A 23,106-nucleotide genomic window follows, 5' to 3' on the forward strand; every position below is an offset into this window, starting at 1 on the left:
ACTGCAACTCTCCTCATTTTCAATGGCATGACACAACTTATCATTCACCCATAAGACCCAACAATCTATCTTACATTTATATTTTACAATAAAATATAGAAATAATATAATTTAAATAAAATTCAATAAGTTCCATTTAAATTCAATTAAATAAGAAACAGATCATTAAAAAATAGAAAATTCATTAAAACTATAAAATGCATAAAATAACACCAGGCCCACTTAAAATAAATTAAATAACATAAAATAACACTAAGGTCCATCACTCTCACATCTAATCTTACCACCGTCGGAAGCAAATGAAGCAAATGTTCTTTCCCTCTTAGCACCATTCGTTTTGTTAGTCAACTCCAGGTGTATAAAATATTAAGTGTAGAGGATAATAAGTACTAACTAAAAATCATTCAAATCATGCATAGTCAAAATTGCATACTCTTAAACATGTTTATTTAATGCTTTGCGGATCATGCCCTTGCTGATGTGATATTGAGCTTTTCTGCACTGATTGGTGACCTTTAATTCGTAATGGTGCCTAATTTCTAGTATTGATTTGTGTACGCGGATTGAAAACAAGGTGTATTGTTTTCTAATGCTATTATTACTGATTTTATTTTGGCTTTGTAGCACGTCATAATTTTGTTTCCATACATTATTCTTTGTAAATTGTGGCTAAACTATTTTTTTAAATGAAAATTAGACTTTCGAAATCAATTGTGTTTATGATTTATTTCGTGTCTGTCAATCCACTTTTCTATTGTCAAATGCATTCTAATTTTTTTAGTAATAATTGCATAAAATAGTAAATATTATAATCTGATTTATAGAGTGTTGTTGTTGAATATTGAAGTTGTGAGGGATAAATATCATTAAAAAGGTATTTTTTGTTTTGTAAGTAAAGAAAAAATATTGTGGGTTACAAAATTAAGAAGAAAACACAATTAAGAAAATAATATGGGACATGTAATAGAGATATTAGCATTAGATTATATGGTTTTTTTTTTGTAGAAAATAGGTAAAGGCAAAATAAAGAATTATAAATTACAAGTGGGTGGTTAAACTAGTACAAGTGTCTGTCGGTCACATTTTTTTTATAGTACTAAGTAATAATTTTTATACACTTCATTTTGTAGAATTAAAATGTTTTTTTTGTATTGTATTTACGTTATATTATATATTTTTTTGTCTTTATTAGAATATGCAACTTATAATTAATATGTTTGAGGTAGTTATATTGGATTATATGGCTTTTTTAAATTTAAAAATTGAAGGGCAAAATAGTAAAAAGCATTTTATAGTCCATTGAATCATTTTAGGTAATTTGTTATTGCTTTAATTCATTTCTAATTTATCCTATGAATGATTAGTAGACACAAATCAGGTTAAGGTTTTGATATTTTCTTGGCTAGGTATATTTTCCTTTCATCTAACTCGCTGAGTACAAATGAATTACGTGTTACATACTTACATTGAAAAGGTAGTGTAGAGCTATACCAGCAATATATCACATTAAATAGGAGATGCACAAATGTGATTTAATGTGGCATACATGACACTCATCCAATAAAAAAGCACCTTATTATATTGAATAAAAATAAAATAAGGGTTGTGGAAACTCGAGGTGTTGACAGTCAGTTTAGATTGATTTTCAGGTACTAATTTATCCAATCAAAACATATAATTAAATTGTAGTCCAGTCTCTTTTATTTACATTAAGATATCTAATCCAAAAGATATTATATGCAATTTAAACCAATTTTTTATATAAAAGATTGACATTATTATACATCTATTTCAAAACTCATAAAAATGACTAACATACTAAGTGTAATACATTTTATAACATTAAATGTAATTCATAAGGGTAAAAAACAATATGAGCATTCACAATAACAAAGAGCAAAAAAACGACAAAAAGCAGTATTAATCAATAGCAAAACAACAACAAAAATGTGTTAAAAAAAATTTGAATAACAAAACTAACATAAAAAACAATCTTCCACAACAACAAAAGAAACAAATGTTATACTCTTAAAATATTAAACACATAGCTTTGTTATATTACTTTGATACAGTCTGGATCCTAGAGTTAATACAAATAACTGAACCAAATCAATCGATTTTTGAAAAATAAATCTAACACAATTTAAATCCAGTTTTTGTTGTTAATCATTAGTTTTATATACTCATACTACTTCTTTTTATCGGAAATAAAATAATTTTATTAGAATTGTATGAATGATACAAAAGAGCTAGAGACAAGTTGAAATGACAGAAATGAAGTTAAGACAATTGAATGATATATTATTGGCAGAGATTACTAACCCAACCCAAATCAATGCACAAGAAAATCTATACAAAAACACGAACCCTTGAAAATGATTCTACATGGATCCTACTGCCATGGCGTCTTTCCCCTTTCCCATTTGTCACTGCCGCCATACACTATGGAGAGTTGGGCCATATACCGAATGAAATTTATTAGTAACAGTAGATAACATGATACATAAGCTCAAACACTAGACAGTATATATGAAATATACACTACGACCAAATCTAGTGTATATGAAATATATTAGTCTCGGTCTCATATACACTACACAGTGTCCACGCACCAATACATAAGTTCAAACATATGACGAAAATTATATATTAACGGATTGATACATTTGATTTATGTGAATCGGTTCATCCTTCAAAAAGTGTAGCAGACAAAAATTATCAGAAGATAAAATGAATAAATTTAGGTGAAAACTTGAGTTCTACTTTAACGTATATATATATATATATATATATAGGAATTGACTCCCACATATATATGTATATCTTCATCATCTTCATAAGAAATACACATCCTGTCTGCAAGGGACTAACCATGAATAAAATAAATAACTCGCCTGAAACCATGAATAAAATGTGATACAATTCCGCATCTAATGGAAAATTAAGAAACAATTAAAGGAGTTAATTTAACAAGATGGATTTAACCTCTTATGCAAGTAGGTATAGTACAAGTGTACAAGTGCGTTGTAGCAAAAATCCTCCACAAGAACCTAGTTGATTAGTATAAGTCATTTATTGCCGCTGCAGCATCATCAAGATTCTCATATCATCTGGCTATAATCGATTTGGACCAACCAGGGACCACCCAAAACCAAAAAATAGTAAAGCTTGTGAATCTTGATGATGCTCCAACTGCAAACAACGACCGGTTTCTTTAGATCTCTTTGTGAAAATCATGATTCGCTATCCAATAAAAAAATGAAGAATAGAACAGATAAGGGTCAAGGAGCCTTAACCCTAGTGTTACTATATCTAAAGAAGTGTTGAAATGGTAAGCAGAAAGGCAAAAGAAAAATTAAGAATCTCGAAGATTTGAAGATAAGAGACGGGGTTAAGAATAGAGAAGTGAAAATAAAGAAGGGTAGAATGATATATATATAGAGTAGAGAAAGTGGGAAGGGAGAGCGCGTAATCCTAGGAAGGTGTGTGTGTGAGAGAGAGAAAGTTTAGGCTTAATAGTTAAGCATCTTAATCCTAGGAACAGAAGAAGGAAACATAATACTAATTTAGCTACACATCTATGAGATTTTGATAACAAAAACTTGTCCACGAGAGGAATAAGGGGTGGCATTTAGGATCTGGAATTGACCCTTGACCCTGTCAAAGTGTTAAGGACGCGTGCCCTTCCTCTCTCCTATCTTAGGGTTTCAACATCTTAGTCCATTGTTTTGATTGAAACCACTAACATTTACCTCTTTTGGACTCTTTTAAGTGCCATTATCTGAGATCTGCTAAACCCTGCTAACATGTCTTGTTAAATTATTCTTAATGGCTCTTAGTTTTCTCATATCATCACCGTCCCTACAAGTTTATGTCTCACCCTTCAACAATATTATTTTTTAATTACTGTTTTGCTAAGGAATCCGAAATATAAAATCAACCTTTAAAGAATTAAGTATTAACTCTGAATATATTAAATATATCATTTCATAAGGTGTATTTTATATTTTTGTTTCCTTAAACATTGTCCTTAAAGTAATGATTATGAAAACACTTTTTAATTATATTTTCAGTTCCTTACCTTATATGTCAATAGCCACATATATTTTAGTGGTAATGATAATTAAACACTAAGAGGTCTATATACTAGAAAGTCACTAGGGTGAAAAGTATATAGAATGAAGTGAAGAAAATTGTGAGTTCGAGTGCGATCCACAACAAAAATATTAATATATTAATATTTGCTTATAAAATATAAAAATAACATGTCTATATATTAGAAAGTCATTAATGTTAATGAATTATGCGGAGTCTCATCAATTATTTTTTTAGTAATCCTCTTGCTTTGGCAATTATGTAGCTGGGGAATTGATGTATATTTGAATCATTCTAGTTAACAATTGGAGTTTGCTTATATTAGTGACATTGTTGTTGCTGTAATAAAGGATAAAGGAATTGAAGCAGTACCAAATAAGACTTTATTGGATAAGATAATCAAACAAACACATGGTTCAGTTTACTATGTGAGATGTACTTATAATAAGCTTTATGATCAATGTGCCATCTGTATTCTTAGGTAGAATTACAAGTTGTTTTCGAGCAATAAGTACTGATTAATTAAAGGCTATCAGAATTATATGAGTGGTGGATATAATTGCAAGCACTAGAGTCGACCCACTTTAGTTTTACTTTGATATTTTATTTCTCTCTTCATATAATAATTTTAGCATTAAAAATAATATAATTTAATACATAATATAATTAAATACACAGACATTTTAAGTTTAATAAGATATTAGTTCAAATATAGAGAACATTTTTATACAAACCTCATCCGTTGAGCATCTCATGTAATAACCTCAACCATCTCGTTAAGCGGGTTTGGGCCTTTTTGGTAATTAAAAGACTAATTTTAATTTCTCATAATATAATATGTATGACAGAGTGCTCCAAATCATATTTCTTCACATTCATATAAATCTGAAAAATAGTATTTTTATTGTTTGTTTAGATCTCTTTACTTTTCATAAGAGATAATAAGCATATGAAGCTAAATAATTTTTTTTTGTTGAACAAAGAGAAAAAAATATATTATGAAAACACAAGGGATGTTAACCCAAAAAACAAAGAGAATCGGTTAACATTAGGACATAATATAAGATCAATGATCCATACACAAGTTTACAAAAAACAAATTTAGTGTTATCTATTACCATATTAAATAAAAAGTTGAGTTTTGAAGAAAAATAAGTTGATTTGATTTATTGTGAACATTTTGCATGAGATGTTCAGTTTTGCATGAAATCCCTTTTAATATATAAAAAATCATCACATCAATTCAAAAATGTAAACGAATTTAGGTATATCAGAGAAAAAATATTATTGAATATCTTTAATCTCTTTTATGTCATAATCTGTCATCACATGTTTCACATAAGAAATCACTATTTTACCAATTCGATTATTATCACATAATAACTATGTCAATAAATAATTCAAGTATATGATTTTATATAAATAAAGTACACAAGCTATTTGATGACAAGTGGATTAATTTGAACACATGAATAATAAATAGAGTAAATTACGTTTCACAAAGTCGAGTGAAGGCATCACCTCCCCTACATGTGAGGAATCATGTTCATCTATAACTTAATGGGTTGCATCAAATATCACTTGTTGACCTTTAAAAGTCGTAATGAGTGATTTTTACACATAATCAATTAATTCATAGAAGCTAAGAAAATGGCTAAAGATCAGGAGTTTTTGTTATTATAATGGAATGAAGATCTAGAGCGAATCTCTTTATCTAAATTATGGTACTCTAACACGCAACGAAATACCGCACTACCCGTTACTAAAAGATTCCGAGTGTGGAATTTATCGATTCCCTCAAATAATTATTCAACAACGCAGAAATAATTTCATGTATTTTCTAATCAAATGCAATCTGTTTAGGCCATTTAGCATGCATAATAATTTTGTTGGGGTCCCTTTCTACTTTTTTCTTTCAAGGTTAGACAAGTTAGATTCCCCAGTTATGTTTTTACTTTCTGACCAGGGAAATTAAGAGAACACGTTTTCATTGTCATGGTAATAAACACATACAATAGTGTTATATCACCAATTTTGCTAGTTTAATTTATGTACTTGGTCTACTTGAGTTGATCACCACGGATATTGTATTGTGCTAAGGTGGGATCGTCGAACTATGATTTTGCACAATTATATTGTAATCTTTGGCCTTGTCTAAGTCCAATTCTTTTATTTGGTTGAGTAAATATTTTGCTTATAAAAATTTATGACTTAGATTTTATTATCAGGCTCTCTTAAGCTTCAGATCTATTAATATAGCACATGTAAATATTTCTGTTCCCTAGTTGAACCAATGATTCAAAACCATGACTGGTTGATAGTGGCTGCAAGTTTAATAACACTTAGAAAACCACCATTAGTATTGGAAGTCTAAACACCGAATACATATCATATTTTTAGAACAAGTGATCTTCATTTTCATTAATGAAAAAGAAATATTTTAATTTTTATTAGTTGCCAAAATTTTATTAGAAATAAATAAGGTTAAAGATATATTTTTGGTACAAATAATCTTCATTCTTTTATTAGAACTAAGGTATATGCCCTTAGTACAATGACACACCTTTCATTGGCAAGTTGCTTTATTTTTTTGGTTTGATCTATATCCTATTCAAGTTGATTATATGGGATTATTATAGAGAACAAGAGATTTATTTAATACTATTGTATTTTAAAGTTGGAACTTGATATCTGTAGTTAAGTTAAGAACCCAGTAATGCTTGATGATGATAGTCATTTTATTTATAACTAATAAATAGAATCCAATCACCAGCATTGAACACCGGATCCTCTACCCACGCCCAACATAAAATCAACTTCCTCGGACTCATGTTTACTTTTCTATCATATTTTATTAAATTAATGATTCTTTAGTCTCTTTTTCTTTGGGGCTTTCACTGCTGTTATGCAAATATGATGCAAGCTTGACCTAAGTACTTGGATTTAATATATAATTTATATTATTTTGTTAGTCCTATTTTATTCGCTCTTAAATGAAACATATATTAAAATTAGATGATAATGTAAAGAACTTTACACTACTATATATTAGGACATAAATATTAAACTATAAAAATTGCCTTTTCAATATCTCACAACAACAATTGGAATGAAAAAGTTATTTCTAGATTCCTCCTATTCCAGAATAAGAAAGAGTCTCAGTTAGCTATCATAAATTCATAATCTATCCAGGCTAATTTTATAAATGGTCGCTCATATTAGTCCCTTTTTCAACCCGTGGCCGTTAACGGTAATAAAGTGATTAACATGCCATATTTTCTTCACTAGTGGATAATCATTTATTTTTACTTATTGAAATCTTGAGATCTAAAATGAATGTATTTTGGAGTTGAGGAGGAGGAGAGAATGTGACACAAACAATGTTGTTTTATGCCTATTAAAAAAATCATAAAAATCATTAGGACCAAAACAATGTCGTTTTAGTTACTAGGTTACCATTTTTCAATGTGAAAATCAATGAATATTCACGTGTGTATAAAACATTGATGGATATATATTCCAAGTATGAATAAGAAGTCTCATATTATGCAAAAGTTGATGAGTTAAAAAACACATAAGTGAATGGATCCATAAACCTAATGCCTTAAGATTTTCGGTCAAGATGTGGTGTCAAATTCACTTATATGCTTCTTTCACTTAGCTCCTCGAAGAATGTTACAGCTCATGGATGAAGATCTCCCAACAAATAGTATCAGAGCTGATGGATGGTTCGACGACTCAAAAACGGAGTATTGAAGTAACAAGTGGTCAGTAGATTCACGAAGGATCCTTATGTCGAAAGTCTTCCTCACGAGAGGTCAAGGCGGTGTGTTCCTTTGTGAAAGGATAAACCAACAGCAGTGCAAGTAGATATAGAGTTTAGCTCTAGTGTATCCAATTTTCGAAGGGAAGTAACTCGCACTTGAGAGAGATATTGGGTATTTCAATTGTAAATAAATAAGTTAAAGAGCATATAAGTGGATGGACTTATAGACCTAATGCCTTAAGGTTTTGGGTCAAGATGTGGTGTTAAACTCACTTATATGTTTTTTCACTTAGCACATAAAAGAATGTTATAACTCATGGATGAAGATCTCCCAACAAACATGACTACTACCATCACTACGTCATAACATCAAAACAACAACGCTTAAAATTGTTATTTAACAGCGTTTTTGTGACGTTTTCTATGTGAGCATAGTACTACACAAGGTTATATTCAACAACGTCTTTTGTAGCGCAGTAGAAAGTAGACATTTAACAGCGCTCACTGAAGCAAACGCTATTAAATGTCTACTTTTTAAACAAGACAATATCCCATATATTCTATCAAACACATGACAAACATGTCCAACTCTACCACATTTACAATAGATTTGTTAAATCACCAACGACTTCAACTATATTCAACTTTAACATATTCCAATATTATAAAATAAGATAGGAGTAATGAGATCTTATCCAAATTGTTCATTCATTCTCCTCCAATGTTCACCATAGCCAAAAACCTAGAACATCACAGCTGCATAACTTCACAACAAATAAAGATCACACTATTAGTGAATAGAGAAATAAATGAGCTAAAATAAGATAACAGTTTACCTTATGTTTAAAGAGAAAAACCAAAAATCGATAACTTCACCATAGCTGCATAACTTCACAACAAATAAAAATCACACTATTAGTGAAGATAGTAATAAATGGGCTAAAATAAGATAACAATTTATCTTATGCTTGAAGAGAAAAACCAAAAAATCGATAAATTGCTTGAAGGGAGAAACTAAAAACAAAAGAGAAAAAAAAATATAACTTATGGAGAAGAAGAAAAGTAAGAGAAATAAGAAAAGATTCTCACTCACTAAAACAAGTCATTAACACCGTTTACTTAAGAAAGAAGTGTGGTTAAATATATGAAGTATGACATTTAACATGGCTTCCTTCAATAAGCGTTGTTAAAGATAACATATTTAACAACGCTTCCTTCAACTGTTAAAGATAATACTTTTAATAGCGCTTATTGAAAAAATGTTGTTAAATATACGAAGTATGACCTTTAACATCACTTACTTCAATAAGTGTTGTTAAAAATAACATATTTAATAGTGTTTGCTTTACTAAATGTTATTAATTCTTTTCTATTTTACATTTAACAACGTTGAACATATAAGCAATATTGAATGAACGTTGTTAAATATTAATTATGGCGTAGTACATTGTTATATTAAGTTGATAGATGGACTAACATGAATCACAATTAACAAAAGTGAGGATTGAAATAATTATTTAAATTTATGGGAACCAATTTGTTACTCTAAGAAAGGCCTTGTTTTACATATTGCATACATGCCTCTCTAACTGGGAAAGGCCTTGTTTTCTAATATCCTTCGATTCATCACTAATGTAGGTTTCAATAATATACGCAATTCCCAGAGAAAAGGACCCATTTCAGGCTAACACATTCTAAAGCAAGCAAAGAATAGGCTAATTTTTTATATATAAGCAAATGTATTAGAAATGGGTAAGACAGGTGCCAAATTGATTATAATTTACATTAAAATTAATATAAGTATAAGAATTGGTGTACTATTGAGCAAATGTGTAAGAAGAAGATCCCATATTTTTTAGAATTATTACATCAAATATCTAATTTGGTTCAAGTCCATAATATGGATAGAAGTAGCATTTTCACCTTTGAAAATAATATCATTCCTCAAACTTCAAATTCAAAATGTAACAAATAACTTATGTTTGGATGATTGGTATATTGTCACTCCAATTTATTTATTCAAACTATTTTTAATAAATCATAAATTTGATTTTTGTTTAAATTGTGATGGATCGCTAAAGAGCATGACCAAGCAAATTGAAGTGTAATAGCCTCATCCGTCATAATACTGTGAATCAAGACAAAAAATAAGAGATATTATGTTAGTCGGTTAATGGTTATAGTATAGTTTAGTAGAATTTCATTGACATAGACATATATACATCGATGGAATATAATTTCACCATGACAATTGTATAATTTGAATATAACATTGCAAGTAAAATTTATCAACCTAAAGTTCACCTACTATATTGGGTCGATTTATTTGGCGTTGTGCATAAAGGAATTACATGGTTATGAAATTTATGTTATTTACCATACTTGTCTCATCATCCTAGCATTCTTTTCTTGTCATTCATATATGTGAGTAACTATTATCATATAGATATCATAAAATGACATTAGCAGATAGTTCTTTTTTATTATTAAATGAAAAACAAAATTAAAGATATTCATTAGAAATGGATTACAAACTCCTATTAAACAATAAATATATCGTCAACAATCATTTTGGATGATTGCTTCTGGACCAAAAGTCGCTTTCGATTCTGACCAAAACAAAAAAAAGATGATCGCATATAGACTATAGTAGAAAAAGGCAAAATCAAACTCTCTTACAATATTATTCTTTGATTACATTTTTCCACCTTTCGGCTGCTAAGTTTAATTAATAGGTGCATAACAATATATTCATGATAATATATTTTATGTCCAGTACTCACAAAACTCAGATTCTAGAAGGCTGATAAAAAATTAAATAAGCAGACATGCGCGCAGCGGATTCTTCTTCCTATAGGATATTATTTGTATAATATATTAGAATTATGTTTTTATTTATTATTTGTTAGAGTTTCCTCGCATGTAATATTCTATTCTTTTTTCTTTTCTGGTCGGCACAAATATTTTCTAGTCATATACAATAGTATATGTCCATATGCCAATATTCAACTACAGTCACATGAATATAGGGCAAGAATGATATGATGATTCCTTGCATTTATTTATCATATTGGGTATAGACCTAGTAAAATGGGGTAGTCCAATAAGATCTGACCCACAAAAGATTCGACTTAAATAGTGAATTTCAATCTCGAGTTGAAATTAAACATTTAACATCGATTTCATCACCACTCGTATTATGAGTATATTTATGCTAATTTAATTGAGTTTGATCAACCTGTTTCATTAATTATTCTTTTGGCCTTGGCTACAATTAAGGATTTCATTTATGTTTGACTCACTAAGACAAACTAAGCTCACAATCACATGCACACACCACAATTCTCATATATATCACATTTCTTCTTAATTCTAGATCCCTAATTTTTAAACTTCATTTCAATTTTAAACACTTCAAAGTTCAAACCTAGTACTTCATCCCAATGGTGGGCATCTATGTTCTTCAACAACTTAAATTAACCATAAGCCTTTTGACATATTCTAACCATCCCTTAAGCTTGTGATGGACTGAATGGAACATGGATGAGTGAATAGTGTCAACACATTTAGTTTTGTCACACTTTTATGTTTTGTAATAAAGTTTATTTTACCAACAATGAGTTGTTCTATTACTTGGGCAAAGTTAGATTCTAGTGTATCCTATAAGGCTAAAGACCAATGTTTTATTCAATTACAAGTTGAGTTTTGGAGAAAAATAAAGAAAAATATATATAATTAAGGGTCATATCAAAATGTATAGTTACTAAGTTTTATCTTCTATTTGTTACTCTCCAAAAGCTAACTCGCAAAAAGATCCTAAGAGTGATACTTATTGAGAAGAAAAGAGATAATACTTAAAGGGGTTAGTCTCTTGTCCCTTAGGCAAGAAATACTTTGACAAATACCAAAAAATATAGTTTTTTTATTTAAAATAATTAATAAGTTAAATAGAGAATATTAAATTGACAAGTTATAAATAAATTTGTGTTATAAACTTAATAATTAAAGGAGGAATTACATTGAAATTGCTGGAGAATTAGCTAAATTACATTAAAAGATTTTATTCACTAAAAAATTATTCATTAATAGTATAGAAAAGTAATGACATATAACCAAAAAAGGTTATGATATTAAATATGAATGAAATAACCCATAAATGGTTGATTAATTCATGTGATATAGATATGTTTTCCTTCAAGAAATATAACATTCATATATTGTATATAGAAAAATCTACTTTAATAGTTAGCCCCATTGTACTAGACATAAATTGTTCCCACAAGATCTCTCATATCAGAGGATATATGATGCTAGACTAAAATATAAATGGAATAAATAAAATGAGTAAATTTATTAACAAAGTGTTGAATTAGTGGTTAAAGGTTCCGGTGGATCCTAAATAGATCAAAATGTAAAATATTCATTTAATGTAAATGATTTTTATTGGGATGAACAATTATACAACTAAAAATGATTAATTATTTACCTATAATAAGGTAAAATGATTCGTTTGATAACACCAAAAAAAAATAAAGAAAGCAAATCTAATATTACACTATAGTTTATACTATATTTTATTTACTCCTTTTTTATGTAGGTAAGAAAATATTAAGTTAAAATACAATTTATTTCAGAATTTAGTAAAATGGAGGAGATAGAAGATGAGATTGAATCATAAATAAAGAGCCAATAGGAACGCGGCAATGAAAAACACGCAAGGCATTGGGATGCCAACTTGGAATAAAGGACCATAACCGTATGTCATACAAACTTCACATGGCTGTTTCAGATGTATGATCTGCATTCAATGGCGTACACACTACATGTTACTTATGCATGGGTCAGGATATTAATTCATATTTTAATATACATATTTATATTATCTTTTTTATTTCAAACAAAAATTTGATGTATAAATATTAAATAAGCCTAACTTCTATAAAAGTATAGGGAGGAAATAAAAAAAGGTAAAATTAGCAGACAGAACATAATAACTCATCCCATACATCACCAATATTTGAATGACAAATCAATGTTATTACACTCGTGCAAATTTCCTACATAAGATTCTTTTTTCCTACCTTAATTTATTTGATACGGGTCTAAACTTTTAAAACAATGGGGTCCATGACTGCTCTCATACACCATCATGACCTGAAAAATGAAACTACTAACAGATAAAAAGGTTGGAAATTAAGTACCATACTATTTAAATTTTCTAAAGATACAAAATATTTCAAGCTAAAGTTAATATATTTTTATGAGTCACATTGGAAGGTAGTATAATTTTGAATATGAATTGTCCATATCATCATAATCCTAAAGCAAAAATCATCGATCAAAGTTGTAGCACTCCACTTATTTGGTTGGATGTAAATGCATATATTTTGATGAGAAATTACAGGACATGGATGATATTTCACATCATAGACATGGAAACTCTTTGCAGCAATAGATTTGCTTAGGCATGAGGATGATGATAAAAACTTATGATAAAATTATGATACGTCGCAACCTGATGTTGCACATGCACATGAATCTTATAGCCTAATATGAAGGCCACAGTGGTGCTACTGGCTGGTCACGTTTCATACAAATACAGCTTCTGATATATCAAAGTGGGTCACCAACCCTTTCGTTGATAGATAGATGAAAGCCCCCACCAATGGTGGCACATTTACATTTACTATGGACCCCATTTCCCGTGTGTATGTACAGTCACATCCACTACATTATCTTTCATTTATTGGATTTTCAAGTAACTCTAAAGCATGCGTTTTTGAAAGATGTATGATAGTACTCATTAAACATTGTATTTGTGTTAAATTAATTCATGCAGGAAATATAAGATATTACTAGATGAAAGGAGATTAGTTGTCCCATATTTTATATCTCATTATGTCAATATTCAATGGAAAGTTGATGCATATTTGAAAAGAAAAAGAAAAAAATATAAAATATCATTTTTATGTTATTTAGTGTAATATGATTGGTTTGGGACATGAGACCTAAAATTTTGGGGACAGAGGATCTTGATTCCTACTATATTATCAAAAATAACAAAATATTAAGGGTTCTATTTGTAAAAACAATATTCGTTGGAAAAGGTAATCACACGTCACAAAATTGATTAATTTCTTATAGTAATGAAACACATTGTACCCTTAATTGTTGTCTAGTCTTTTTTTATTGTGCAACTTTAATACACATTTCATTTCATATATTTTTTTGTTATTTAAGGTTGATGTTTATATATTAGTAAGCCAAAAAAGATTATATTTTGACTAAATACTTATATTTCTTCTTTCTTTCTTTTTTAATTTCTCCCAATTGGTATGTTTAATGAATATATGAAAGTAAAAAATAGAAATGGTTGATAAAAAGATAATAGGTAAAATTGATATAAAATCTTAACATCAATTTTTCCCAATAGATTAGAAAAGAATCACAAAAGTAGGATTGGATTTTACGAGTGAGACTCATCTCCATTAAGTGTTATGTAAAAGTAAAGAAAAAACAACATATATTGACATTCATATCTCTTTTATTTAAGATGATATTATATTTTTACCCTTATAATATAAAAGAAAAAGTCATTTCCTTCTCCATTACTTGAGAGGAGTCACTCAGATTTTACCTGAGCAAGAAAAAGTATACCTATCATGGAGAAGACATTGTTTTGATATTTTATTATACTTGTCAAGATTATCTCTTGATAATGTCTGTTGACAATTATACCTATCAAAATATTGTCTTCAATTTAAAACACTTTATTGCACACACTCTCATAACATACCAAAATAAAAATAAAACAGCAACCTTAGCCGGACACCATTGTTTACCCTCTAACAGAGTCCATAATGGTGGATTTGTTTTTTTTGTTCATAAAAGAACCCCAAAATTTGCCCCACAATAATATATTAAAATATATAATTACATCATAATACTTTAAAAATATATTATTAAATCAATCTACCCTACTAAAAGGCGAATTCATGGCTTCGATCTAGAAACATCTTTCCTAACCCCACTCTCTCACATTGCTTACTCACTCTACAGAAAATATAGAACAGAGAGAATACCTTTTGGTAATAATGTGTCGAAATTTGCTTCTATAATTAACAAACTGTTAAATGATGTGCTTGCTAAGAGTGTTTTTAACTATTAAGATAATACAATTAATATAATAACATTAGTAATATATTTGGGACTATCTTGAAAAAGGAAAACGTGTCACACTATTATTTTTGGCTGTAGGGATTCATGGAATAAAGAGATAAGAAATGATGAAGGAGATGTGACCAATGTTATGTGTAAGGACAAAAGAAATAAAAAGTGAAGAACGAAGAAGTGTAAAGAAAAATGATGGATATGGGACTACAATGCACACATAACATTCAACATTAATATGAGTATATCTCATAGCACGCTAATTTTGTGAGTAAATGTTAAAGATTTTATTTGAATAATTGTATAAATGTTATCAAATGGGTATAGTTTTTTTTCCAAAAAATATTCACAGAATGAGACTTTGCTTGGGTGTGGTGGTGGTCGGTGTTGGCTCGTGCACCGAACACACAGAAGGTTGTTAGTTTAGAGGCACAAACAACAAAATGTGATATGTGATACATAAAATATCTAATTTTACTGCATAAATATGCATTGTACTACAACTATTCAAATGTAAAAATATTATCTATTAGCACCCTTTACCGTTACGGAGTTCCAATACAAACATATATAATTATTCACGCGTGGAAGTATGAAGAAGTGTTTTAGGGGAGTAAGAACTGTAATTCAAATGGTTAAGTACCAACCTTACCATATAACATATCATTTTATTTTGGGATAAAAATATTCACTTAATCATTATATAGGTAAAAATTCAATTTTCTCATCCCTTTCATTTTCCCTAAAACTGTAACATTCCTCCTTAGTCTACCAAATGTTGTAGTAGTTAGTGTTCCAAATAATGGTTATTATCACATTATACTTATTGTAATTGTAGAAAAATGTGGCTGTAATTATGATTGGGACTCAAATGGAAAACTTCCAAAATCGCAATAATGGAAAAACAAAAGCAAGTTGAACCTTTAACTGTTATGGTGCTAAATCTAAGTTCTGTTCAAGTGTCCATCTCTTTCTTTGTTTGCTCTCACTCTCTCTAAAACAAGGCAATGTTCGTTGTCTCTGTTAACGTGTCAGATATGTTAAATTCATCAACAAATTTTCTGCAACTAAATTGTCCAGAAAGCTAAACTTTTGTCCAGCCCCACATTATTAGCAAAATTCCACTTCACATAAGTTTCAACCATTTATCATTAGTAATTATTCCACGTACTTGTTAATTAAGCTAAGACGAAAGGGTTCTTCTTAAAGGTTTTAACACTTCTTGTGCTCATATTCTTATTAAAGAAATCGTAATGATTTATGAATATGTGAATTTCATACAAAATTTTGAGCTTGTCACAAGCAGCATGTTATTTACCAATAACATTTAGAAGATTGGTCTTTCAGGTCGATATAAATGGGTTTTTTTTCTTTCTGATGAAAGGTGATATAAATAGATTTTGTGTTGTTTTTATTGGTGGTTGTTTTAATTTGTTTAGATTTATGTAAATGGTTTAAAAGAATAGCATTAGCATGATGCTTATAGAGAGAGCTGATAGAATAGTTGTTGGTATCTAAGTTGCACATGACAAATACCTAATTGTTTACAACATTTAAAAACCAAACCGAGCCATGCATGTGTCACAATTGATAGGTTGAGGGGTAGTTACATCATGTTTTGTGTTTTCCACTCTTTGCATAGATGGGATTTTTAACAGTAATGTTGCTTGGCCACTATCAAGTAATATTGACTGAGGTTGTTTTATGTGTCTGATGTGATAAAATGTGATGATTGAAACTTACAGCAATTTTATGCCATTTTTTTTTGTCTAAGGATATTTTGAGTAAGATTAAGATGCTTTGTGTTGCCAAGAAAAACAAAAAAAAGATCTAATCATCTTCTGGATCAAAAAGTGTCACATTTCAATTCCATGGGACACTTATTGTATGTATTTGCTTCGAAATTTTTTTTGAAGAATTAATAACTAACTATTTTCTGATCAATTATAACGTGTTATAAAATTGAGGAAAATCATGGTCAATAATATATAAAGTAGTTTAATTGTCAAGAAGAATATTTGAATCATTTCTTCAATAGAAAGTCTTATCAGATTAAGTTTGGATCATCTTTATTAATGGAAAGGCAAATGCTTCAAAAAATAAAGGGAAATATAACTTTCAATAACATCTTTATATTTTTAATTATAATAAAATTACACTTTTGTCACTAAAAATAAGTGCAAAAACATATATTTGTCTTTCCATTATCTTTGTTCCTTCATATTATGGTCCTTCTCTTGTTTGTTCTTATGGTGATAGATACCATCTTGCCTTGACAATACTTAGGAGGGATCAAGTCAAATGAAAACATAATGCTAGATGCTGGACTCAAAAAAATAAAATATTTTATTCAATTATCCTACAAAAAACTTTAGAGCTAATAAATAAGGTGTTAATCTAGTTATGTAAAGTTTTACTGGATCTCTAAAGTCGAGGATTCAATTTATACGAGCAACACTTTGTTAGAAGAGACAACCACAAACCTAAAAATATTAGTTTCTTACTTAAAAAGATAAAAAAAATACCCTTTGTATTACTAAAAAAAATTTAGAACTATTAGAAATTGATTGCTAACATGAGATAGATGTTATGAGAGGAATTATTGGGGGTGGATCAACATTCTACATTAACAAAATTTGGGTAGGATGGGAGTCTAATAAAAAATGTCATATCAACTTATAATTTCGTATTTTTTTTCTTTTAATTTTTTTAATTAACAAAAACAAATGTGGTGGCAATTGTTCTTTTAAAAAACAAACAAAGCACGCAAATAGGCATAATAAAACTCACTTGTCCTAAAACAAATTATTTGATGAGATTCTTTTATATTCTACTAAAAATATAGAAACATTTTGAAGATAAAATCACAAGGTTGGTAACAGACAAGAGAACTTTATCTGTACACAGTAGAAGTAAAAGTGGTTACCACATCATACAAGTAAATTAGTGATCAGGAACAGAAAAATCTATGGTCCCCCACTCTTCAGAATCTTCTGTATTCAGTATTTCTAGCCCTCAAAGGAAAAATGAAATTATCTTTTTCACCCTCAACCTTTCCCATTGCCAACAATTTTTTTCATCTTTCATAAAAGCTTGTACTCTTTGTAACTCAAACGTTCACTTCCTCAGAAAAAATCATTATTCTTAAATCTTATTAAATATAAGTCTCATTTTTAATAAGTCTCGTGCATTTGATCGATGATAGTAATAATATGCCTATTTTTATCCTCTGTAACATCTTTTCCCAAATGCTGACAAAGTTTTCTCACAGTCTCAGACTCCCACACAGCACAATATTACGGTTTACTTACTGACTTCCACCCCTACCGCACTAACGTAACTCTTTGGTTTTCTTAATTTCTTTCTCTAAAAAAATAAACAAAGTATCAGTGTTAGATTTTGCTGCATTCAATTCTCTCTCTCCATTTCATCACTGACGTGTGCTTCGGGAACCCACCTCAATAATCAATATAATAATACTTTTGCTACCAAACATTTAATTAGTATCTACAAAATCACATATAAATTTTTAATTAAACAAATATATTTATAATTAGAAAAATAAAATGTGGGCCTCTCTAGGCAAAGGAAGAACCAGGTGATACCCACTGCCACACATGACAAACCCATTATAAATGCTAATGCACCTTTAACCCCTTCTCAGTAAATTCACTGCTCTTAGTTTCATTTTCATTTTCATTTTGTTCTGTTTTTCCTCTGTTCTGCATCAAAGCTAAATTTTCTTTGTTCTGCTTCTTCTATGGCCACATCTAACAGCAACATGGAAAGTGCAACACCATATTTTGATGAGAAGTGGAAGTTGTCAAAGAAAGAAGGGTCATCTAGAAATAGATATTCAAGGTCAAGTTCAAGCACAAATACCCATTTCATGAAGAACTCTTCAGCTACTCAGAGGAAGTGTGCTTTTGCAAGAAAGTGTGCAAGGCTGGTGAAGGAGCAAAGGGCACGTTTCTACATCATGAGGCGCTGTGTTACAATGCTCATATGCTGGCGTGACTACAGTGATTCTTGAAGAAAATGGGTTGTTGCTGAGGGAATCAAAAACGGATCTTGATTCTTGAGAGAGCTCAAAGTTTCTATCTTTTTTGTTGAGTCCCTCTTCTTCTTCCTCAAGAGAGAGGAAGAGATGTACATAAATTGTTTTCTTTTTTTTTCTTGTTAGGGAATTTCAATTTTTATTATTTTGAAGCTCCATCAGTGAAGGGTCATGTTCATGCTGTTACTTGTTAATTTATCTGATCTGAGAATTGAGGACAACATATTAGAATGAAGAAATTGATTGAAATTCAGCTTGGATATAGCACTTTCTCTTCTCTCTCTTTTCTTTCTTTCTTTGTTTATATAGAATATGTTGCTATTAGTAGTTAAATTTCTAAATTTCCAATGTTATAAGTTAGGGGTTTAATTTGTGTTTGAGTGTTATTGCTCTTTGGGATTGAGGAAGAAGTGACGGGTGTTTTGAGATCTTAAATCGATCTTAAGATTCCATTCAAAGTTTGAAACAATTGCAACTGAGGTGAGGCAAACTAGGTGCTGTACTTTATTGGCGGTGTTATTAATGAGCTTTCTAAGTAAGGTTAGAAATGAAGTAAAGTATGACATTTGTTTCAATTTCATTCGTTATTTAGCCACTTAAAACTTAAATTTAGTTTATTAACGAAATGATTTCATGACTCCGTTAATAAAATGAATATAATTCAATTTGTTATGTTTATAGACTAACTCAATTATATTATAATTCTTATATGTAATTATGAGAACAATAAATTCTGCATAAACAGACAAGCAGCAAGATTTGCTGCCAAATATTATTGTGGTTTACTAAATTACACCATGATGTAATAAGTGAAAGGAAATCTATTATACTCTACCCCTTCATTTGTACAATTCTTTTTCTCATCAATGAAAATATATCTATTCCATTATAATGTTAATAAATTATTTTTAATCGAAGTATTTTTTAGTGAGTTTACTTTCTCATTAATAAGAAACAAGATAACTTGGATAATATATAATAATAGATATAAGAATTTTATATGAGTAACGAGTACAGTTAAATTTATACGACGTGCTTGAAAATCTATACTTCTCACTTAAATTATTATTTTAGTAAAGTATTTTTAAAAATTATAGCACAAAGATTAAGAAATATGCTTAATATATTTTATTTATATGACCATTATAGGAGGGAAAATTGTGTCTATGTGTCCCGTTTAGAAGTTCATAAATTGTTTTTCATGTTTTGAACATAAATTGTTTACTCAAAGTTTTTGCCTAAAAATTTTTACATAAAGAGATAAATTGTCTAACATTACATAAAGTTTTTTATGTGTCTAAACTTGTGTTAACTTTATATTCAAAACTTTATGTAAACAAGTGTTGAATATACATAAAGTTAAGGATATATGCTCTAGAAGCAGTGAGTTAATGGAATTTGTTCGTCGCCACGAGTTTATGAAAGCCTGAGTTGAGTTCTTTGACCACTTCATGGACCACTTTGACCCTTTTATCTTCATCTTCGCCCATCCTAATCATCACCTTCTATTCCTTTCATCTTGGTTTTCCTTCCCACTACTCTTTTCTTTCTTCTTATTTCACATAATAAACATATCAAGTAATAGAATGAAATCATGATGAAAAATAGATAATACTTTCCTAATTTTTAAAATAACATGTAAAATATTTTATATCCTTATATTCTTTAAAACGACAATTAGTTTCAAACATGAAGTATTATGGTAAAACTTTGGGAAGAAAAAAAGTTAACAACTTTAGAGTGCAATATTTATGGACTTTTAGTGTAAAAATTTATTCATATACATTACATCATGTATCATTCAATTATTTTATAAAGAGTTAATGATAATTAAAAATGTAAAAAATGAAATTTTTTACACCATCCTTAGTTTAAGGTATTGGAGTAGCATGGATGCTGAGTTGTGACAACTACATCAGGAGATGAGAAATCCAAACAAAGGACATTCACTCACTCAAAGACATTATTTTGTTCACTTACTGTACACGTAGGGAGCATATTTGTTGTTACACACTTTGTGTTATTTCATATTTCATAGGTATATAATTCGCCATAAAAATATTTAATAATTAAATTTTAATTTAAATATAATTTTTTAGCAATAGTATATCTATTGGACATGCAATCACACAAAGTTTGAGACAATAAATGTGTACCCTAAAATATATGGGTAAATGAACTTTAGCCCTTTTTAAGTAGTCTGGCCATTGAAAAATATAAATTTCAAACTTATTACTTAAGAACTTAAGTTTAGTTGCTAAATATATAATTACCTTTATTCAGCTTATTATCTTTGTATTTGGCCCTAATATAACCCTTAAATAAAAGGTCATAATATTGTTTATTAATGAAAGATTGTAGTTCAATAAATATTTTCTTTTACTATAATATTAAACTTTATTAATTTCAAAGTAAAATTACTAGGTTACAATGAAAAAGCCTAAAACAAAGAAAACAAAAAAGAAGTTATCGGACCAAAGCAAAAAATAGCTTTAAATAACCAATTTAGTAGACTTTCCTTAATATATAAAAGCAAGTTTTCAAGAGAGAAGTAATAACATTAGAAGAATAAAATACATCTTTAATTTGCCAATAAAATTATACGTTTACTCAGAATACTTGATATCTACCGTGGGTACAAATTAGGAGAAAAAGACTTTTTCGATTTATATTGTTGTAAAATTAAGTGATAATCAACGTTATAAACACAATCATTTTAAAAATTAAATATAATTTTGTACTTCCAAAAGTTTCTATTTTGTTTAGTGGTATAGTCTAGTACGTTTTAATATACTGAAAGTTTTAGTTATTCTTTTAATAAAAACTAAATAAATGTCAAAGGCTATTGTTACGGAAATGAATAATTTTTTCTAATATAAATGAAATTACTAAGATGGGAATTTATTTTTCGTGGTAGGATAATAGAATGAATATTTTTGGGTCCCTTTGTTGGCTATTAAATTAAATGAAAGTAAAATGGATAGAAAGCAACTTGTGTTTGGTGTCAACATTGTACATTCATATTTCGTTATGGGCTACGTTATAACTTGTTTAGTTCACTGTATAGGTTTTTCCTTTTTCCCTTTGATGTTGCTTTCCCTATTTTCCTTTGTTTGTCTTATATGTTTTCGGCTATATCTATAGACGTGGTCTATTAATGCTTTTTACTCGTCAAAGGGAGGAAATTTCTTTAACTCCAAATCATTCTTTTGATGCACTTTGTTAGCAATCAAAGTACCATCATTCTCAAATTCTTGGATTAAGTTTCAATGTTAATAATCATTGAGGTTTGCTTAGGCGTGCCAAAAGGAAATCCAGTACAATGCAAAAATAAAATAAAAATAAAACTTGTTGATACTAGTAGTATACTACTAGGTTGATTAATACTAAAAAAGTTAAAACACAATCATACCACATCCAAATCCACTTATAGTTGGATGATTTCTAAAATCTCCACTATTATTTGAATTTGATTTGGAGCATTAAATATCATTTGACCTCTCCTATGTGAAATAATGAATGAAAGAAACAATGGGATGGGGTTCGTTTTTCCTCTTCTTCACATCTTTGTATTTTACTAAGCTAATTATGAAATGAACTCATACTCTTCATTATTGGAATATGTGAAAGAAATATTTTTATAGGTTTTTTATTTACTTAATTAAGAGAATTAAAGAAAAATTAAATTCTTAAAAAAATTCGGGTACCAAGTATCATAATCTAAATCCAATATTGGAGAGGAGCACAACCTACTAATTATTGCCTTTAAAGAAAGTGGTAGGGGATAGAGATACTCATCCATCTATAATCCGATTTGAATGTTCTACAATAATAATCATGCATCTAAGTTAATAATAATCATGCATCCAAGTTATGGTCAAAAAGCAATCTCTTCTATTATTAATCTCATCTATAAGATTTCAGCACTCCTAATAGTTAGTTGATACCTCCTATTCCACAATAATTAAACGGTCCTACTTCTCCCCTCTCTATCCCCTTAATTATATATATATATATA

At 29.0% G+C, this 23,106-nt stretch overlaps 1 protein-coding gene and 1 long non-coding RNA gene across 2 annotated transcripts; both read left to right on the top strand.

The window, feature by feature from the left end:
* On the top strand, nt 1,216-19,352 carry LOC109356749. Its single transcript, XR_002108787.1, has 3 exons — nt 1,216-1,225; nt 11,622-11,628; nt 19,167-19,352. It is a non-coding gene; the product is annotated as an uncharacterized LOC109356749 (long non-coding RNA).
* LOC109356748 lies at nt 18,783-19,348 on the top strand. Its single transcript, XM_019600255.1, has one exon. The coding sequence runs from the start codon at nt 18,792-18,794 to the stop codon at nt 19,062-19,064; it is 273 nt and encodes a 90-aa protein (XP_019455800.1). The 5' UTR covers nt 18,783-18,791; the 3' UTR covers nt 19,065-19,348.

Source organism: Lupinus angustifolius, chromosome LG09, assembly GCF_001865875.1.
Source record: "Lupinus angustifolius cultivar Tanjil chromosome LG09, LupAngTanjil_v1.0, whole genome shotgun sequence".
Taxonomy (NCBI): Eukaryota; Viridiplantae; Streptophyta; class Magnoliopsida; order Fabales; family Fabaceae; genus Lupinus; species Lupinus angustifolius.

Bases quoted from the DNA above. Each gene is read 5' to 3' on its own strand.
- LOC109356748 (XM_019600255.1), top strand. From the start codon at position 18,792: ATGGCCACATCTAACAGCAACATGGAAAGTGCAACACCATATTTTGAT.